At 54.5% G+C, this 16358-nt stretch overlaps 2 protein-coding genes across 4 annotated transcripts; both read left to right on the forward strand.

Moving 5' to 3' along the window:
* The first annotated feature begins 13 nt into the window (after positions 1-13).
* On the forward strand, positions 14-3272 carry CHKB (choline kinase beta). Its single transcript, XM_066254576.1, has 11 exons — positions 14-498; positions 638-746; positions 970-1083; positions 1232-1365; positions 1618-1713; positions 1871-1929; positions 2016-2097; positions 2217-2325; positions 2470-2573; positions 2762-2843; positions 3007-3272. The coding sequence occupies exons 1-11, from the start codon at positions 275-277 to the stop codon at positions 3079-3081; spliced, it is 1188 nt and encodes a 395-aa protein (XP_066110673.1). The 5' UTR covers positions 14-274; the 3' UTR covers positions 3082-3272.
* A 453-nt stretch (positions 3273-3725) lies between these two features.
* Positions 3726-12410, forward strand: CPT1B (carnitine palmitoyltransferase 1B). 3 transcript variants are annotated; one of them, XM_066254555.1, is made up of 19 exons: positions 3726-3901; positions 4301-4460; positions 4837-4976; positions 5274-5451; positions 5669-5770; positions 5932-6069; positions 6165-6242; positions 7133-7240; positions 7351-7435; positions 8434-8629; positions 8962-9147; positions 9223-9328; positions 9425-9541; positions 9839-10003; positions 10084-10218; positions 10320-10472; positions 11062-11175; positions 11671-11763; positions 11903-12410. In XM_066254555.1, exons 2-19 carry the CDS (start codon positions 4320-4322, stop codon positions 11984-11986), a joined length of 2319 nt encoding a protein of 772 aa, XP_066110652.1. In that variant the 5' UTR covers positions 3726-3901; positions 4301-4319; the 3' UTR covers positions 11987-12410. The 3 variants fall into 3 exon arrangements, with proteins under 3 accessions (XP_066110652.1, XP_066110663.1, XP_066110656.1); XM_066254566.1 differs by lacking the exon at positions 3726-3901 and adding an exon at positions 3930-4150; XM_066254559.1 differs by lacking the exon at positions 3726-3901 and adding an exon at positions 3931-4156.
* Positions 12411-16358: the final 3948 nt, after the last annotated feature.

Below are 16358 nucleotides of genomic sequence, written 5' to 3' on the forward strand. Positions count from 1 at the left end.
GTGCATGCCGCTTCCTGTCATTCCAGCGGCCCCGCCCAGAGAGCGAGCGAGCAGGGGTGGGGCACGGCGGAGACGCGCAGAATTAGGCCCTCAAAAAGGGCTCCGGATCGGGTCACGGAGAGAGCCGAGTGGCGCCGCAAAGAGCCGAACACAGCCGGAGAGACCCGAGTACGACCAAAGAAGCTCTGGCGGGCCGGAAGCAGAACCGAGTGCAGCCGAACCCGTCCGAAGAGGGCTGAGTGCGCTGGGCGTTGGGCCCGGAGGAGCCCGCGCCATGGCGGCCGAGGGCACTGTTGTGGCCGGAGGCGGGGCTGTCGGCAGCCACCTGGCCAAGGAAAGCTTGCGGCAGTCCAAGTGCCCGGACGCAGCCCGGACCCAGCGGCGCGGCTCGACAAAGTCTCGTGACGCCGAGCGCCGAGCCTACCAGTGGTGCCGGGAGTACTTGGGCGGGGCCTGGCGCCGAGTGCGGCCGGAGGAGCTCAGGGTTGACCCAGTGAGGTGGGAGGTCAGGGGGCAGTCCCTCCGTGCGCGGGATGGGTTGGGGGGCAGGCTCGGGCTCGGAGGGCGCTCCGCGGTTCTGCAGCCCCGAGCGTGCGGGGCAGCCGGCGGCGGGCTGATGCCCCGGTGTGGTCCGCAGCGGAGGCCTCAGCAACCTGCTCTTCCGCTGCGCGCTGCCGGACCACCTGCCCAGCGTTGGCGAGGAGCCCCGGGAGGTGCTTCTGCGGCTGTATGGGGCCATCCTGCAGGTGAGGACGGAGCGAGGGCTTCCCACCGAAGTTTGACAGGTAGTACTGACCCGCCGAGGTGCGGGGGCTGAGGAACGTGCCCGTTATCGGCTAAAACCTACTGTCTGGAGGCTCCGGGCAACAGAATGAATCCCAGGGAGCAGAACGCAGACCCTCCGTGCGTCTGCGCTGCTTTGCCCCTGGCCCCGCGACTCCTGCTCCTTTGCTATCCATCTTACTTCAGGGCGTGGACTCCTTGGTCCTTGAAAGTGTGATGTTCGCCATCCTTGCGGAGCGGTCCTTAGGACCCCAGCTCTACGGAGTCTTTCCAGAGGGCCGGCTGGAACAGTACATCCCAGTACGAAGCACCTCTTCCCCAGCCCCTGTCCCCTTCCCAATATCTGCCCTCACTTCCCTGTCCCGGCGACCCGCCCTCCCCCCACTGCCCCAGCCCTCCCCTCTCCTGCCCCAGCCCCCTCACCACCCTGAGAAGTTCCTGGGTGCAGAGCCGACCACTGAAAACGCGAGACCTTCGGGAGCCCGTGTTGTCAGCAGCCATTGCCACGAAGATGGCCCGGTTCCACGGCATGGAGATGCCCTTCACTAAGGAGCCCCACTGGCTGTTCGGGACCATGGAACGGTGAGTCAGGGGCCTCTGCAGGGCTCCTGCACACCTGGGCTGTGGCAATGCATTCATGACTCTGTCCAGTCAGCCAGTTAAGTGGATTAAGTGTCCCAGGGTCTAGCATGGTCTTGCACAGCACAGGCTTCCTAACATTTGCCAGACAAGTCATACAGTGACAGGAAAACTGCTAGGACAGCCTGGCTCAAAGTAGAGAAGAGAGGGGGTGGGGAAGGATAGGGGAGCAATTGTATCCTACTTGGACTTCAGGTACCTAAAGCAGATCCTGGACCTGCCTCCCACCGGTGTCCCCCAGATGAACTTGTTGGAGATGTACAGCCTGAAGGAAGAGATGGGCAACCTCAGGTAAGAGCAGGCAGGACAGGAGGGGGAGGGGGCAGAAGAGCACAGGAGGTGCCGCCAGGAACCTGTGGCATCCTCTTCAGGATTTGCTGAGGGCCCATAAGGATGGCTCTGACCCTCTAGTCACACCTGCTCAGACACATGCCCCTTTTTCATGCAGGAAGTTGCTAGACTCGACTCCATCTCCAGTGGTCTTTTGTCACAATGATATCCAGGAAGGTAGGAGAAGTCATTTGAGTCTTCCAACCTAAGGGGATGGGGCCACAGGATTCTGGAGTGACCAGAACCCCACTACATTCCTCCAGGGAACATCTTGTTGCTCTCAGAGCCAGAAAATGCTGACAGCCTCATGTTGGTCGACTTTGAGTATAGCAGTTACAACTATAGGTGAGACTCATGGACCATGGGTCCGTTCCCACAGTGCCCTGGAAAACAGACCAGGCCTTCATCTCTGCCTCCCTGCTACCCATGGGATTTGGGGACTGAGTGTCCACCTTATTCCCCAGGGGCTTCGACATTGGGAACCATTTTTGTGAGTGGGTTTATGATTATACTCATGAGGAGTGGCCTTTCTACAAAGCACAGCCTGCAGACTACCCCACTCGGGACCAGCAGGTATGTGGGCCAGAGGCTGGGGAGTAGGACCTGGCCTGGGAGCAAGGAGGAGGAGGGTGAAGCCTGGATGGTGTGGTGAGAAAAGGTGCTAACTTGAAAGTGTTCCAGTCTCCCCATTTCCTGACTCTGGTCTGTTGATCTCAGCTCCATTTTATTCGCCATTACCTGGCTGAGGCAAAGAAAAGTGAGACCATCTCCCAAAATGAGCACAGGAAACTGGAAGAAGATTTGCTGGTAGAGGTTAATCGGTGAGGAAAAGTGGCTTGGGCAGGGTAGAGCAGGTATTCGAGGAAGAGGCAGACAAGTGCCAGTGCCAAGTGGGGGAGGGGCGAGGGTGGGACAGGCTAAGAGCTGGGGCAGTGGGGCAGCTAGAGCTGTGAGATCCAGGCAATGCTAAATGTGCTGTGAATCCCCCTGCTTTCCCTACCTCTCTCAGGTATGCTCTGGCGTCCCATTTCTTTTGGGGTCTCTGGTCCATCCTCCAGGCATCCATGTCGACCATAGAATTTGGTTACTTGGTGAGTTACCCACATGATGAGTTAGGTGAGAGATAAGGAGCATCCAGGACCTCTGGATCTTCAGGAACTCTGGGTAGTGCTGGGAGGCTGTGGGCAGACTGGGGGACTGTGGGTGCTTGCTCCAGGTCTGCTCACCAGTTGTGTGGGGTGGTTTCCTCCCCAGGAGTATGCCAAATCTCGGTTCCAGTTGTACTTCAAGCAGAAGGAGCAGCTGACCAGCTTCCACCCCTCATCCTGACTTGCTCCACCTCCCAGCTCCTTGAATGATTCCAGAACCTCTAGGGCAGGACCTTGGAGGAAGGGGCAAAAAGCAAGAGGCTGAGCCTCCAGTGAAACGGTTGAGGTGGCTAACCTCTCCTCCAGTTTGAGCAGGTCCCCAGATGGAACCTCTGGGCTGTGTACCTTGAAACAATAAAGAAGTTTTCTTCACACCCTGTCCCTGGCCCTGCTCAGTCCAGCAAAAAGTACCAACCAAGATGCACACAGACTAACAAAAGTGACCACTACTCTGAGCCTCAGTTTACCCTCTTGAAAAACAGGCTGTTCAGTGCTCTGTGCTTGAAAGTGGTTAAGTGGCCATTCTGCCAATTGGAGGCCCCTCCTCTATACCCTTAGTGAGTCTAGCTTAGAAGTAATAAATACTTGGAGGAACTGGGTGGGGGACTGGAGTCAGCGGGGTTCAAAGAGTGCCCTGGGTGGGGCTGCCCAGCCCTGCACTAGAGACCTGGACAGCCAGTACAGCTGACACAAATGACCTTTTCCCTACATTCTATTTTTAGCTCTTGCTACCATCCTCACGTGAGAGCCTTTGCCCCACCCCCAGATTTCCAGACCTTTGAGCAATCTTCATCTCGCAGAAACCTGGCCTTCCCACTCCTGATTTCCATCACGAAGGGGAGGGGATTCTGGTTGCCGCCCCGCATGTGTTTTCTCAACCCAAATTTGGGAGAAGGTGTCAGGTTCCCAGTGAGGGCGGGGCGGGGGTGGCCGGCCTGAAGGACATGGGGACACGGGCCAGAGTGACTAGCCCCACACGCAGACAGGAGTGAGCCCGAGCTGTAAGTGGAGTTGGGGACAACACAGGGCCGCCCGCCAGGCTCAGAGCGCGGTGTGGGGGCCCGGACGCGCAGGCCCCACACGGTCCGGGCTGTGGGCACCGAACTCCGCCTCCGGACGACAGCGCTTGCTGGGGCGCTTCTCGCCCCTACCCCGAGGCCGCCCTTCACTGTCCTCGGGGATCATGAAGTTTTCAAGGCCTTGACCCCATTCCTGATCCTTGGACCACTGCGGCGGAGCCTGCCCTGAACGCAGGCGTGAGAGGGTTCAAGCGGCCCTCGGCCAGGCTGGGAGGCCGGGCGGCAGGCGGGCTGGGGTCGCTAGCGGGGCGGGAGTTAGTAGGCTGAGGGCAGGGGCAGGCCGGGGGCGGGGCAGGCCTGATCCCTCCTGCCCCTTACCAGGTGCGGGCCAACCTCCAGAATGGCGGAAGCTCACCAGGCTGTGGCCTTCCAGTTCACGGTGACCCCAGATGGGGTCGACTTCCGGCTCAGTCGGGAGGCCCTGAAACACATCTACCTGTCTGGGATCAACTCCTGGAAGAAACGCCTGATTCGCATTAAGGTGGGCGCAGGTAGTTCTCCTGGCCTCTTCCTGCCATCAGGTGCAGAATAAAGCCTTCTAGAGGCAAAGGCCAGGTGTCAGCTGCTGCACCATTTTTAGGTCCTCCTTCACCACTTTGGCAGTTCTGCTGGGGAACAGGCTCTAGCAGTACAGAAATCAGAGGGGTGCTTAAGGTGTGGAGGGGTGATGGGTATGCAAGAAGTGGCAGTGGGCACTGACTGAGTGCTGCATGCATGGGAGTGTGGAGGAGGGGAAGACTAGACCTGAAGGAAGAAAAACACAGCAAGTGACCAAAGGAGAAAGCCTTCTGGGCAAACACCAGGACCTCACAGGTGTTTGCTTGAGGCTGGTAAGTGTGCCTGTTTCTGCCCCACAGAATGGCATCCTTAGGGGTGTGTATCCCGGCAGCCCTACCAGCTGGCTGGTCGTCGTCATGGCAACAGTGGGTTCCTGCTACTGCAATGTGGACATCTCCATGGGGCTGATCTGTTATATCCAGAGACACCTTCCTGAGGGGTGAGAAATGGGGCAGCAAAAGGGTGGGCTCCAAAACCAGGGTTTCTGAGCTGGGCAAACACAGGACAATAGCCATTAAAGGTTGTAGGGCAGGCCCCTTCCCCGGGGCCACCATCATCTCAGTCTCACGTCCATAAATGCTTGTGCGTTGCACTTAGTTGTGAGTATGCCCAGGGAGATTCTTTTCCTTTAATGCCTCCCCCAAGATGGTTTACAACTATGGAGACAGCAGAATTAGAATTTCCCTGAGGCTGGTCTCCAGTGCACCCTCTACAGCCCTCTCCCCTTCTCTGACAGACATGGCCCCTACCAGACTCCACAGACACGGGCACTTCTCAGCATAGCCATCTTTTCCACTGGGGTCTGGATGATGGGCATCTTCTTCTTCCGCCAAACCCTGAAACTGCTTCTTTCCTACCATGGTTGGATGTTTGAGATGCATGGCCGGACCAGCCGCTTCACCAGAGTCTGGGCTGTGAGCAGAAGCTGGTGGCGGGCATAAGGCAACTGGTTTGAGACCTCATTTGGGACCTCATTTGGGGCCTCATTTGGGGTCCTGAGCTGATGGCATTGGTGCCTGGCACATGGGTCTGGTTCTGAGAGCTTGGGGCCTAGATCCTTAAATGTTTGCTAGTTTGTTCCCATTCTGTTCCCTGGTTCCAAGCCCAACATTTTCTGCTCTGCACCCCCAGTTCTGTGTCCGCCTCCTGTCCAGCGGGCGGCCCATGCTCTACAGCTTCCAGACATCCCTGCCCAAGCTTCCTGTGCCCAGCGTGAAGGCCACAATTCAACGGGTGAGTGCCTTAGTCAGGCATCCTTGTGGGCAGGGTAGGCCGAACTCAGGACTTATTCAAAGAATGGGTTTGAGAGCAGTAGGGCTGGGTTCAGAACAGGGTCGGGACGGAGGCAGCCATTACTGTCTGGCCCCCTCACTAATGGTAACTTGGCTGGACAGTATTTGGAATCTGTGCGGCCATTGTTGGATGACATGGAGTATCACCGCATGGAGACATTGGCCAAGGAATTCCAGGAGAAACTTGCCCCCAGGCTGCAGAAGTACCTGATACTCAAGTCATGGTGGGCAACGAACTATGTGAGTTCCCTCCTGGGCTCACCCTCACCCACTTTATGTCCCGGTTGCCCACACCCGGTTCTCTGCCCCAGCCCTAACCTCCTACCCACCCACAGGTGAGTGACTGGTGGGAAGAGTACATCTACCTTCGAGGCAGAACCCCTCTCATGGTGAATAGCAACTATTATGTCATGGTAAGAGGCAGAGCCATGTGATCCCGTGTGTTCAGCTCTGTCCCAAGCTCTGGGTCTCAGGGCAAAGGACGTGGAAGACAGTCCAGAGCCCTGGTGGAAGTTTGCACAGGCAAGGGGAAATTGTGGAGTGAGGCCTGAGGGAAGGGGTGCATGGGAAAGATGCTGGAAAAATAGTCAGGAAGCAGCTTACAAGCGATGGGGACACTGAGGGTCCAGAGAATCGAGTAGCCCCACAGCCTGACACTGTTGTTCTCAGGGTCCCTTGGGCTTACTTTGCTGCCAGCCTAGGCTCCATCACATCCTTCCTTGGTTCTCTCAGTGGTCTCCTGTCCATGGTTCTTAGCCATCCTGATGGAATTACCAGGGCATTTCCTTAGGACTTCCTTTGTCAGTCTACTGACCCAGAGCTGCTTCTCTTAGCACTTGGGAGGTCACTGTTGGCCCCTACATCATGTGCCTGGCTTTCCTCTTGCCCCAGCCTAGTCCTGCACACAGCCACCGACCATGCAGTGCACCTCAGTGCTCTTCTGCTGCCCAGAGCACATTCGAAGTCACATGCTGGGTTCCCTTCTTCCCTAAACCTATCCTCCCACAAACTCACACATGATTCTTCTGTACCTGAGGTTTTAAGCTGTGTTTTTTAGTGGTGGGAACCTTTTTCTCAAAGTAAAATAAAATATGAACAAGTAAGTTATGGAAAAGCAATTCAGTTCGGAGCTGGGGCCAAGAAGTGATGTAGTCAGTTGGGCGTTTCATTTTCGGCAGTTCAGCTGACAGTGAATTTGGAACAGACTAGGGAAAAGGGACAAGATCCTCAGTCCATGAGCAGGGAGACAGGTGACACCCTGCACTTGTCATAGCTTCCCTGCAGGCTCTGCTCTCTCTCATAGGACTTTGTGCTCCTTAAGAACGCGAACATGCAGGCTGCTCGCTTGGGAAACTTTGTTCACGCTATGATCACATACCGCCGTAAACTGGACCGTGAGGACATCAAGCCTGTGAGCTGTGTTGGGGTTGAGGGATGGACATCAAGCTTGTGAATTGTGTTGGGGTTGAGGGCTAAAGGAAGAGCAGGTCCTGTCTTAGCCATGCTGTGATTCCCTCCCAGGTGATGGCACTGGGCATCGTGCCCATGTGCTCCTACCAGATGGAGAGGATGTTCAACACCACTCGGATCCCAGGCAAAGAGACAGGTATGACCACAGTGGGTGCCCATGGTGTGGCCATCAGTCCCCTCCCTCACAGCTGTGGGCCTGCCATGGCTAGGTACTCTACTAATAGTCACCAAGTGTCCTTGCTGTCTCAAGGGTGTGTAACTGTCAAAGATAGCGAGTTTCTGACCAATACTAGACACCTGCTATTTACAGAAACAGTGCTAGTGCTGGGGCCTGAGTCCTAGCTATAGGGGCTCACATGCAGCAGACACATCCCCTGAATTAGGAACAAACACCTGGAGGAGTGCTGCTGCCCTTTATAGAGGAGGGCAGGCTCTCTGGGGGTCTGGCAGGGTTAGGAACAGCCACCTGCATTTCTTTTCTTCCTTTTTTTTAAAATTTAAGTGGGAGGACGGGAGATAGAGCAACAGACTCCCCATTGCGCCCTGGCCGGGATCCACCCAGCAACCCCCATCTGAGGCCAATGCTCGTAACCAAGTTATTTTTTTAGTGCCTGAGATGGAGGCTCCATGGAGCCATCCTCAGCACCCAGGGCCAATACGCTGGAATTAATCAAGCCATGACTGCAGAAGGAGAAGAGAAAGGGGAGGGGGTGGGGAGAAGAAGCAGATGGGCGCTTCTCCTGTGTGCCCTGACTGGGAATCAAACCCGGGACTTCCATGCGCTGGGCCAATGTGCTTCCACTGAGCCAACGAGCCAGTGCCACCACCTGAGTTTCTAACACTGGGAGTTTGTGTCATTTCCTCGAGCTTTGGTTTCTTCTTCCATGAAATACTTCCTAGGACTGTTTTTGGCATAAACAAGAGGTATGAAAGCACCCAGCACAGGGCCTGGCTTTGTGTGGGCAATCCTGCCCCTAGGAAGGAGGCCCAGGTGGAGGCCTGGCTAAGCAGGGGCCACATGGGCCATTGAGTGAGCACATGGTTGGTGGGCCCAGTCCAGGTTGGCATTGGAAAGGAAAGTGCTCCCTGCCCTGCACTGTCCTGCCTCAGCCCACACACTGGCCTCTATCACAGATGTGGTGCAGCACCTATCAGAAAGCAGACACGTGGCCGTCTACCACAAGGGCCGCTTCTTCAAGGTGTGGCTTTATGACGGCTCCCAGCTGCTCAAGCCCCGGGACCTGGAGCTACAGTTCCAGAGGATTCTGGATGACCCTTCCCCACCACAGCCTGGGGAGGAGAAACTGGCAGCCCTCACTGCAGGTGGAAGGTATCTCTTTAGGCAGGGGCAGTCCTGGCTGAGGCTCCAGGCCTCTGAGGAGAGGGGCCTGGCCCTGCCTGCCACCTCAGGACTTGGGGCTGGAGGCATAACCAAGGGAGGAGCATGCCAGGCACAGCATCCTCTGTCCAAACTGGGACCCACCATGTGAGGGGCACTGGTGGCAATGGCAGTGGAGTGGCTGCCATAACCTCTAACTGTGGCAGCCAGGGGTGGGGGTGCATGGAGGGAGGGACACCTTCCAGGACAGCCTGGCACACTGCCCAGCTCCAGGCCCTCTGTGGCCCAAGTGGCCCTGTGCTCACACTGCCCTCACACCCCAGAGTGGAGTGGGCACAGGCACGCCAGACCTTCTTCAGCTCTGGCAAGAACAAGGTTTCGCTTGATGCCATTGAGCGCGCCGCTTTCTTTGTGGTCCTGGATGAAGAATCTCACTGCTATGACCCTGACGACGAGGCCAGCCTGAGCCTCTATGGCAAGGCCCTGCTGCACGGCAACTGCTACAACAGGTACAGCCCTGCTCATTGCAGGGCTTGCGTTCCTTTACCTGCCTTCCAGCTTCACAGCATCTTCTGCTCCCACAGGTGGTTTGACAAGTCTTTCACTCTCGTCGCCTTCAAGAATGGCCAGATGGGCCTCAACACGGAACACTCGTGGGCAGATGCCCCTATCATAGGGCACCTCTGGGAGGTAACAGGCCCAGAGAGGGGTCCTGCAGGGCAGGCTCAGGGGGACAGACAGCGTGGGGGACAAGGATGGCCTCTCAGCCTGACCTTCTCCCTACAGTTTGTCCTGGGCACTGATATCTTCCACCTGCGTTACTCAGACACTGGGCACTGCTTGGGCGAGCCGAACCCTATGCTGGCACCTCCTCAGAGGCTGCAGTGGGACATTCCTGAGCGGGTATGCAGGCTGAGAAGGGAAAGGGAGGGACATGCAAGAGTGATGAGAACCTGGAAGTTCTGCTGCCTCCTCCCCTCCATGATAGCCCTCCCTACTCATGGGGAGTCGTAGGAGATTATCAGGTCCAGACTGGCCACAGGGTGAACAGACATCTGGGGCCAGGAAGTGTGGTTAGAGAAGCTGTGAGGTGCAAGTCTCCTGTCCATGGGGCACGTGTGAGTACTTCCCTCCCCCTGAAGGTGTCAAAGAATCTGAGGCCACCCAGCCCAGCCCCTGACCCTTCTCGTGTCTCTGCAGTGCCGGGCAGTCATTGAGAGCTCCTACCAGGTGGCCAAGGCACTGGCAGACGATGTGGAGCTATACTGCTTCCAGTTCCTGCCTTTCGGCAAAGGCCTCATCAAGAAGTGCCGGACCAGCCCTGACGCCTTTGTGCAGATCGCCCTGCAGCTGGCTCACTTCCGGGTAGGAGCCCCACCGGGCTGCCGAGTGCACAGGGTAACACTGGGGTCCACCTGCCAGGTTCACCCCTCTGTCTTCCCCAGGACAGGGGCAGGTTCTGCCTGACCTATGAAGCCTCGATGACTAGAATGTTCCGGGAAGGACGGACTGAGACTGTACGTTCCTGCACCAACGAGTCCACAGCCTTTGTCAAGGCCATGGTGCAGGGGTCCCAAAAGGTGAATGCCCCCATGGCCACACAGGGACTTGACCCCTTTGCCTCCTGCCACCTTAAGGGTCAGGGCTACTCCTCACTGCTTCACTCCTGCCCCCCCCCCAGAAAGCAGACCTCCAAAATCTCTTCCGAAAAGCCTCTGAGAAGCACCAGCATATGTACCGCCTAGCCATGACTGGGGCTGGCATCGACAGGCACCTCTTCTGCCTTTATGTGGTCTCCAAGTACCTGGGGGTCAGCTCCTCTTTCCTCGCTAAGGTCAGTGTTGTGGATGGGTGTGTCCTCTGTCCCCATGGCTTCACCTGATGGGTCTCGGCCTGTTTTCTGTCTGACTAGCTCTCTTAATGTTGTCCTCGAAAGCTGGGGCAGGCTTCCCACTCCACACTCCACCCAGGCCTGGGGTCCTTGCACAGAGCATAGAATTGGTGTTCTCATGAGGGGGCTGGACAATCATGTGACATATCAGGTGGTGACAGCACTCCTGAGAAAAATGAAGAGGCTAAGCATAATCTGGCTGGCAGCATTTTCTGGTGGAGGGGACCTCCAGTGCCCAAACAGCAGGAGGGGTGGGGCAGAGCAGATGTAGGGACAGGGTGGAGGAGAGGAGGGCAGATGGGTTGGCAGGTGAACTGGCCTCCAGACACGAATGAGGGTTTTGTGTAGTGCAAGTGCTATGATGGTGAGAACAGACCAGCACACCAGGGCCGCAGTCAGGAAAGGTCTGCACTGCGTTTCTTCTGTATCCTTAGCCAGGACAATGCCTGGTTCATGCAGGTGCTCAGGCACCACCTCTCAGCAGGTGTGCACTGACTACACGGTGTCTGATGCCGCGGCCTTTCTGTTGCAGGTGCTCTCAGAACCCTGGCGTCTCTCTACCAGCCAGAGCGCTCAATTTCAGATCCGTATGTTTGACCCTAACAAGTACCCCAATCACCTGGGCGCTGGCGGTGGCTTTGGCCCTGTAAGTGCCCTTGAAGAGGGATGTGTGGGTAGAATGGGGCCAAAGGGTTTCAGTGGAGAGTGCAGGGTCTCAAGGAGGTCAGACAGAGGCAGGAGCTCAGTCCTAGACCTTCCCTGCATGGAAACAGGTACCTGAGACCTCCCCTGTGCCAGCATCCCCAACTGGAGCATATCCATGCCCAGGTCTGGCTTCCACTCTGCAATGTGCAGCTCTCCCACTGGGACGCTCTCCTGGACTAGTTTGTCAGGGTTCCAGAGACACCTCTGGAGTGAGGTGCTGATCTTGAGCCTCCGGAGGGAAACCTGAGGTCCTGGTTCACCTGGGAGGTTGCAAAGCTCTTTGATTTCCACACTGTTTCCTGGGTATGGTCCTGACCTCAGGAAAAATGCAGCATCTGGGGGTGGAAATCTTGTGGGGATTCCCAGGGTAGCATCAGCTCAGCTTCAGATCTTCAAGGTTTGGCTTTTCCCTTCTTCACCCCTCGTGCTCCCTCAGGTGGCGGATGATGGCTATGGGGTTTCCTACATGATTGCGGGCGAGAACACCATCTTCTTCCACATCTCCAGCAAGTTCTCAAGCTCAGAGACGGTGAGTCTCTCCTGCTCCTGCTCAGACCTGAGGAGAAGCATCACCCTGGGCCCTGTCTGGCTAGGGAAGAGTCCCTGTTTGTGGGGACAAAGGCGTAGGGGTTCACCTGAAGGTTGGTCTGAGCTCTTGACTCCCACAGAATGCCCAGCGCTTTGGGAACCACATCCGTCAAGCTCTGCTGGACATCGCTGATCTTTTCCAAATTTCCAAGGCTGACAGCTGAGGGCTGGAGAAATGCCAGCTGCCCTTTCGTCCCCACGTGTGGTCAGCTTACAGGCACAAGGGGTGGCCATGCACAAGTGCCAAGGCTGCAAGGACAGCTCTGGCTCCAGACGCTCCTTAGGCAGATGCTGCTCTCGAGACCCACCTGGTGGAGGTGGGGTTGAAACAGGGAAGGAATTTTGATTCTTTTCTTGCTAGATACTAATAAAAGTAAGGCTGTGTAATTCTCTCTTAGTCCTTAGGTTCCTGTGTTTGGGAACTAGGAGGCAGTTCTCCAACCTCAGCTCAGGCCAGAGAGCTGGCAAGGGAGGGGCTGGGGCTGGGAGACTGGAAGGCTGTGACCTGCTTTGAAATGTGTGTCTCTGCTGAGGTCACTCTCCTCACCCACTATGTGCACTTGGAATAAATTCTTGCTTCAGAACTTTCCCCTGTTCCCTGGGGTCATTTCTGTTTGTCTGCTGGGGAGTGGGGCCACCTGCTTCTTCTGTGCACAGACATGCCCTCTTCACCCCTCTATTCGAGCACAGCCCTGTAGAATCTTGGCCTCTTCCTGGTGCTGCACCCAGGCCTGAGGTCCAGTGTCGGGTGGTCATGTCCACGAAGGGCACACAGGATAGTCTGGAGCAACATATGCTGCTTCTCTTAGGTCGACTTCTCTATTAAAATAACATTAAAAGTAAGGAAAAAATAATTTTTATAAAAAGTACAAGTAGGCATTCCATTAGTATTGCTGCATGCTTGAGTGATCCCAGATGTCAGCACTGTGTAGATTCTAAGAATCAGTGTTGGCCCTGGCTGGTTAGTTCAGTGGTAGAGTGTCAACCTGGTGTGTGGAAGTCCTGGGTCCGATTCCCAGTCAGGGTACACAGGAGAAGTGACTATCTCCTTCTGCCTCCTCCCCCTCTCCTCTCTCTCTTTTCCTTTCCCACAGCCATGGCTCTATTGATTCAAGAGCGTTGGAGCCTCCGCCTCAAGAGCTAAAAATAGCTTGGTTGCAAGCATCGGCCCTAGATGGGCAGAGCATTGGCCCCAGACAGGGGTTGCCAGGTGGATCCTGGTCGGGGCGCATGTGGGAGTCTATCTTCCCCCCTCACTTAAATTTAAAAAAAGAAGAACCAGTGTCTATGGAACACCTGCTATCTACTTGGCTCTGAGCTGGGGGTTCAGTGGTGAACAAGGCACTACCTACTTATGTGGAATAATTTACTACTAGGTGAGGCAGGTGTGAATCAGGATGGAGTGGCCAGCAGGGAAACCAGGAAGCTTTTGGAATTATCCATTCAGCAAGTGCTAACTACTCAGTATGCTAGGCACTGAGATACAGCAGTGAGAAAAACTGGCAGAAAGTTTCCCTCTCTGTGGAGTTTAGAGTCTAGTGAGGAGACAGGCAATCAATCACCAAGAAGAATACATTACATAGCACGTCAGAGAGTAAGTGCTAAAGAGAAAAGTAAGTAAAGGAAGGGAACAATGGGGGCCAATTTTAGACAGGATGACGAAGGCAGGGAGATGAGGGCACAAGCTATGTAGGTACCTGAGGGCAAAGATTCCTGGCTGAGGGGACAGCAAGAGCCAGAGCTCCCAGGTGAGTGGAGCCTGCTGCAATGGAAGGACAGTACTGGAGGCCCATGACTGGTGTGGAGTCACGGAAGGAAAAAGCAGGAGGGGGTGGTGGAGTGGGGTGGCCAGGGGCTGATAGGCTGGACTCTGTCTTCTCTGAATGATGGAGGAAGCCGCTGGGGTTTGAGTAGAGTTGACATAATCTGTCCTAAATTTTAATAGGATTACTCTGGCTAACTGGGATGATGTTAGAACAAAGTAGGGTGCAGTAAGGATGAGAAACCCCTGACCAGGCGGTGGCACAATGGGTAGAACGTCAGCCTGAAACACAGCTGACCTAGATTCAAAACCCCGAAATAGCCAGTTTCAGCACGGGCTCATCCATCCAGCTTCAGTGTGGGCTCACCAACTTGAGCGAGGGATTATAGACATGAGTCTATGGTCACTGGTTTGAAGCCCAAGGTCGCTGGTTTGAACAAGAGGTCACTCACTCTGCTGGAGCCCCCTGGTCAAGGCACCTATGAGAAAGCAATCAATGAACAACTAAAGTGCCACAATGAAGAATTGATGCTTCTCATCTCTCTCCCTTCCTGTCTGTCTGTCTCTCTCTCTCTCTCTCTCTCTCACTAAAAAAGAGACAGACAGAGAGAGAGAGAGAGAGAGAGAGAGAAGCAAGACCTGTCAGAGGGTGTTGTTCATGGTGATGCCAGACTTGGGAGAAATAACAGGACTTAAACTACAGAACTGAGAATCGGGAAGATAGGACTGACAAACCTGATAGGGAGGCATGGAAGAAATTCACATTTTCTATTTTTGGATAATTGGGTGATTGAGGTTTTAAATGTTGAATCTGATGTGATGTGTTTATAAGAAATATTCATAGCTTCCTGAAAATGTAGATGAAAAGCTAAGGAGATTTAGGCTATAACAGCTTTGAAGGTAGTTAAAACCCTGAAAGCACATGGAAGGACCCCGGAGCAGAGACTCCTAACCTTTTCTGAGTCTCTGTGAGAAGCTTATAAAAATACATTTATGCTCACAAAATGTTGCATTTCATATTAGAGCCTTCTTGGGCTTCTGAGAGTATTTTTATAGACCTCTGCCTCTCAGGTGCCTGCGTAACCTACCCTGGGAAAGTGTCTGTTTTGGTGGGCTTCTGGGCACATCAGTTTGCCCAGCCCTGGGAGAGCAATGGGTAGAGTTTTCAACAGCTGGCTTTTAACTAATGTTGCAATTCAGCCAAAGTTATCTGATCTGTTCTTGGTTAAAATAAGAGAAACCACTGTGCACAACCAGAGTATAGGCATCCAGTGACAATCCACCAGACCCAAATAAACAATTCGTGTCCCATGGATTCACAGATCTGCAATTAAAGCTAGCAGTCACAACAGATAAACCATGAAATCTCAGTAGAAGTTTAATTCCTGCTCATTTGGCTGAGATAGACTCTTCTCCGGACATTATTTAAAGACATGCTGACTGATCCCTGAGTTCCTCAGTTAGCTCCCAAGTTGCCTTGGACATCAACACCCAGCAGGTACATGGAGAAAGAAAGAGGATCACTCATGAGGAGGTTTTTATGGACATAGCCTAATGGTATCACAGAGTACTTCCTTCTACATCCCATTGACCAGGACTCATTGTAAAAGAGGCTGGGAAATGTAGTCTATCTGTGTGCCTAGGATGTAAAGGAAACATTTGGTGAACAGTTAACTGGTTTCAGAAGCACAAGGGCACGGGCAGATCAGACTGACATCTCTGGGCTTGAAAGAGTGGTTGAGATAGCCTACCTCCATCTGCTGGGAGGGGTATTCCAGGACCCTCACATTCCAGTCCAACTTTTCTTTGCGTCTCCTCTGCCGCTCCCAAGAACCCTGAGCCCCAACCATACCCTTGATTCCCTAAAGTTGGCAGACTCATTCACACTCTTGCCTTTTCCTTCACTGGACCTTCTGCCTGAAATCCTGTGCCCTTCCTCAGTCTGGTAAACTACTATTCTCTGAAGCTACTTTCATTACACATTAGAGCTATTCCTGATTCATGTTTTTCTGGGAAGTCTAAGCAAATGGCAGAGTAAATAGAAGTATGCAGGGTAAGCCTGGCCTGTGGTGGCACAGTGGATAAATAGTTGACCTGGAATGCTGAGGTCACTGATTCAAAACCCTGGGCTTGCCTGGTCAAAGCAGATATGACAAGTAATCAATGAACAACTAAAGTGAAGCAACTGAGTTGATATTTCTCTCTCCCCACTCTCTCTCTCCTCTCTGAAAATCAATAAATAAAATCTTTTTTAAAAGAAGAAGAGGAGCCTGACCAGGTGGTGGCGCAGTGGATAGAGCGTCGGACTGGGATGCGGAAGGACCCAGGTTCGAGACCCCGAGGTCGCCAGCTTGAGCGCAGGCTCATCTGGCTTGAGCAAAGAGCTCACCAGCTTGGACCCAAGGTCCCTGGCTCCAGCAAGGGGTTGCTCGGTCTGCTGAAGGCCCACAGTCAAGGCACATGTGAGAAAGCAATCAATGAACAACTAAGAAGTCACAGCGCGCAAGGAGAAACTGATGATTGATGCTTCTCATCTCTCTCTGTTCCTGTCTGTCTATCCCTGTCTATCTCTGCCTCTGTAAAAAAAAAAAAAAAAAAAAAAAAGAAGAAGAGGAAGCAGAAGTATTCAGGGTGGCATACATGTGGGAAGGGACAGCCAGAGAACCAAGTTCAGAAAGGGGCTGGAACCTGGCAGCTTGGGGGCGGGGGTGGGGTGGTGGCCCAGGCAGCAGAACAGTTTAGCTCCACTCTAGCTGTTTTTTCCACTCTGCAAT

Source organism: Saccopteryx bilineata, chromosome 1, assembly GCF_036850765.1.
Source record: "Saccopteryx bilineata isolate mSacBil1 chromosome 1, mSacBil1_pri_phased_curated, whole genome shotgun sequence".
Taxonomy (NCBI): Eukaryota; Metazoa; Chordata; class Mammalia; order Chiroptera; family Emballonuridae; genus Saccopteryx; species Saccopteryx bilineata.

Coding starts and splice junctions, on each gene's coding strand:
- CHKB (XM_066254576.1), top strand. CDS start 275: ATGGCGGCCGAGGGCACTGTTGTGGCCGGAGGCGGGGCTGTCGGCAGC. Junction 747..969: donor TGTATGGGGCCATCCTGCAG/GTGAGGACGGAG, acceptor ATCTTACTTCAG/GGCGTGGACTCCTTGGTCCT. Junction 2,844..3,006: donor CCATAGAATTTGGTTACTTG/GTGAGTTACCCA, acceptor TTTCCTCCCCAG/GAGTATGCCAAATCTCGGTT.
- CPT1B (XM_066254555.1), top strand. CDS start 4,320: ATGGCGGAAGCTCACCAGGCTGTGGCCTTCCAGTTCACGGTGACCCCA. Junction 6,070..6,164: donor CATGGTGGGCAACGAACTAT/GTGAGTTCCCTC, acceptor ACCCACCCACAG/GTGAGTGACTGGTGGGAAGA. Junction 9,542..9,838: donor AGTGGGACATTCCTGAGCGG/GTATGCAGGCTG, acceptor GTGTCTCTGCAG/TGCCGGGCAGTCATTGAGAG.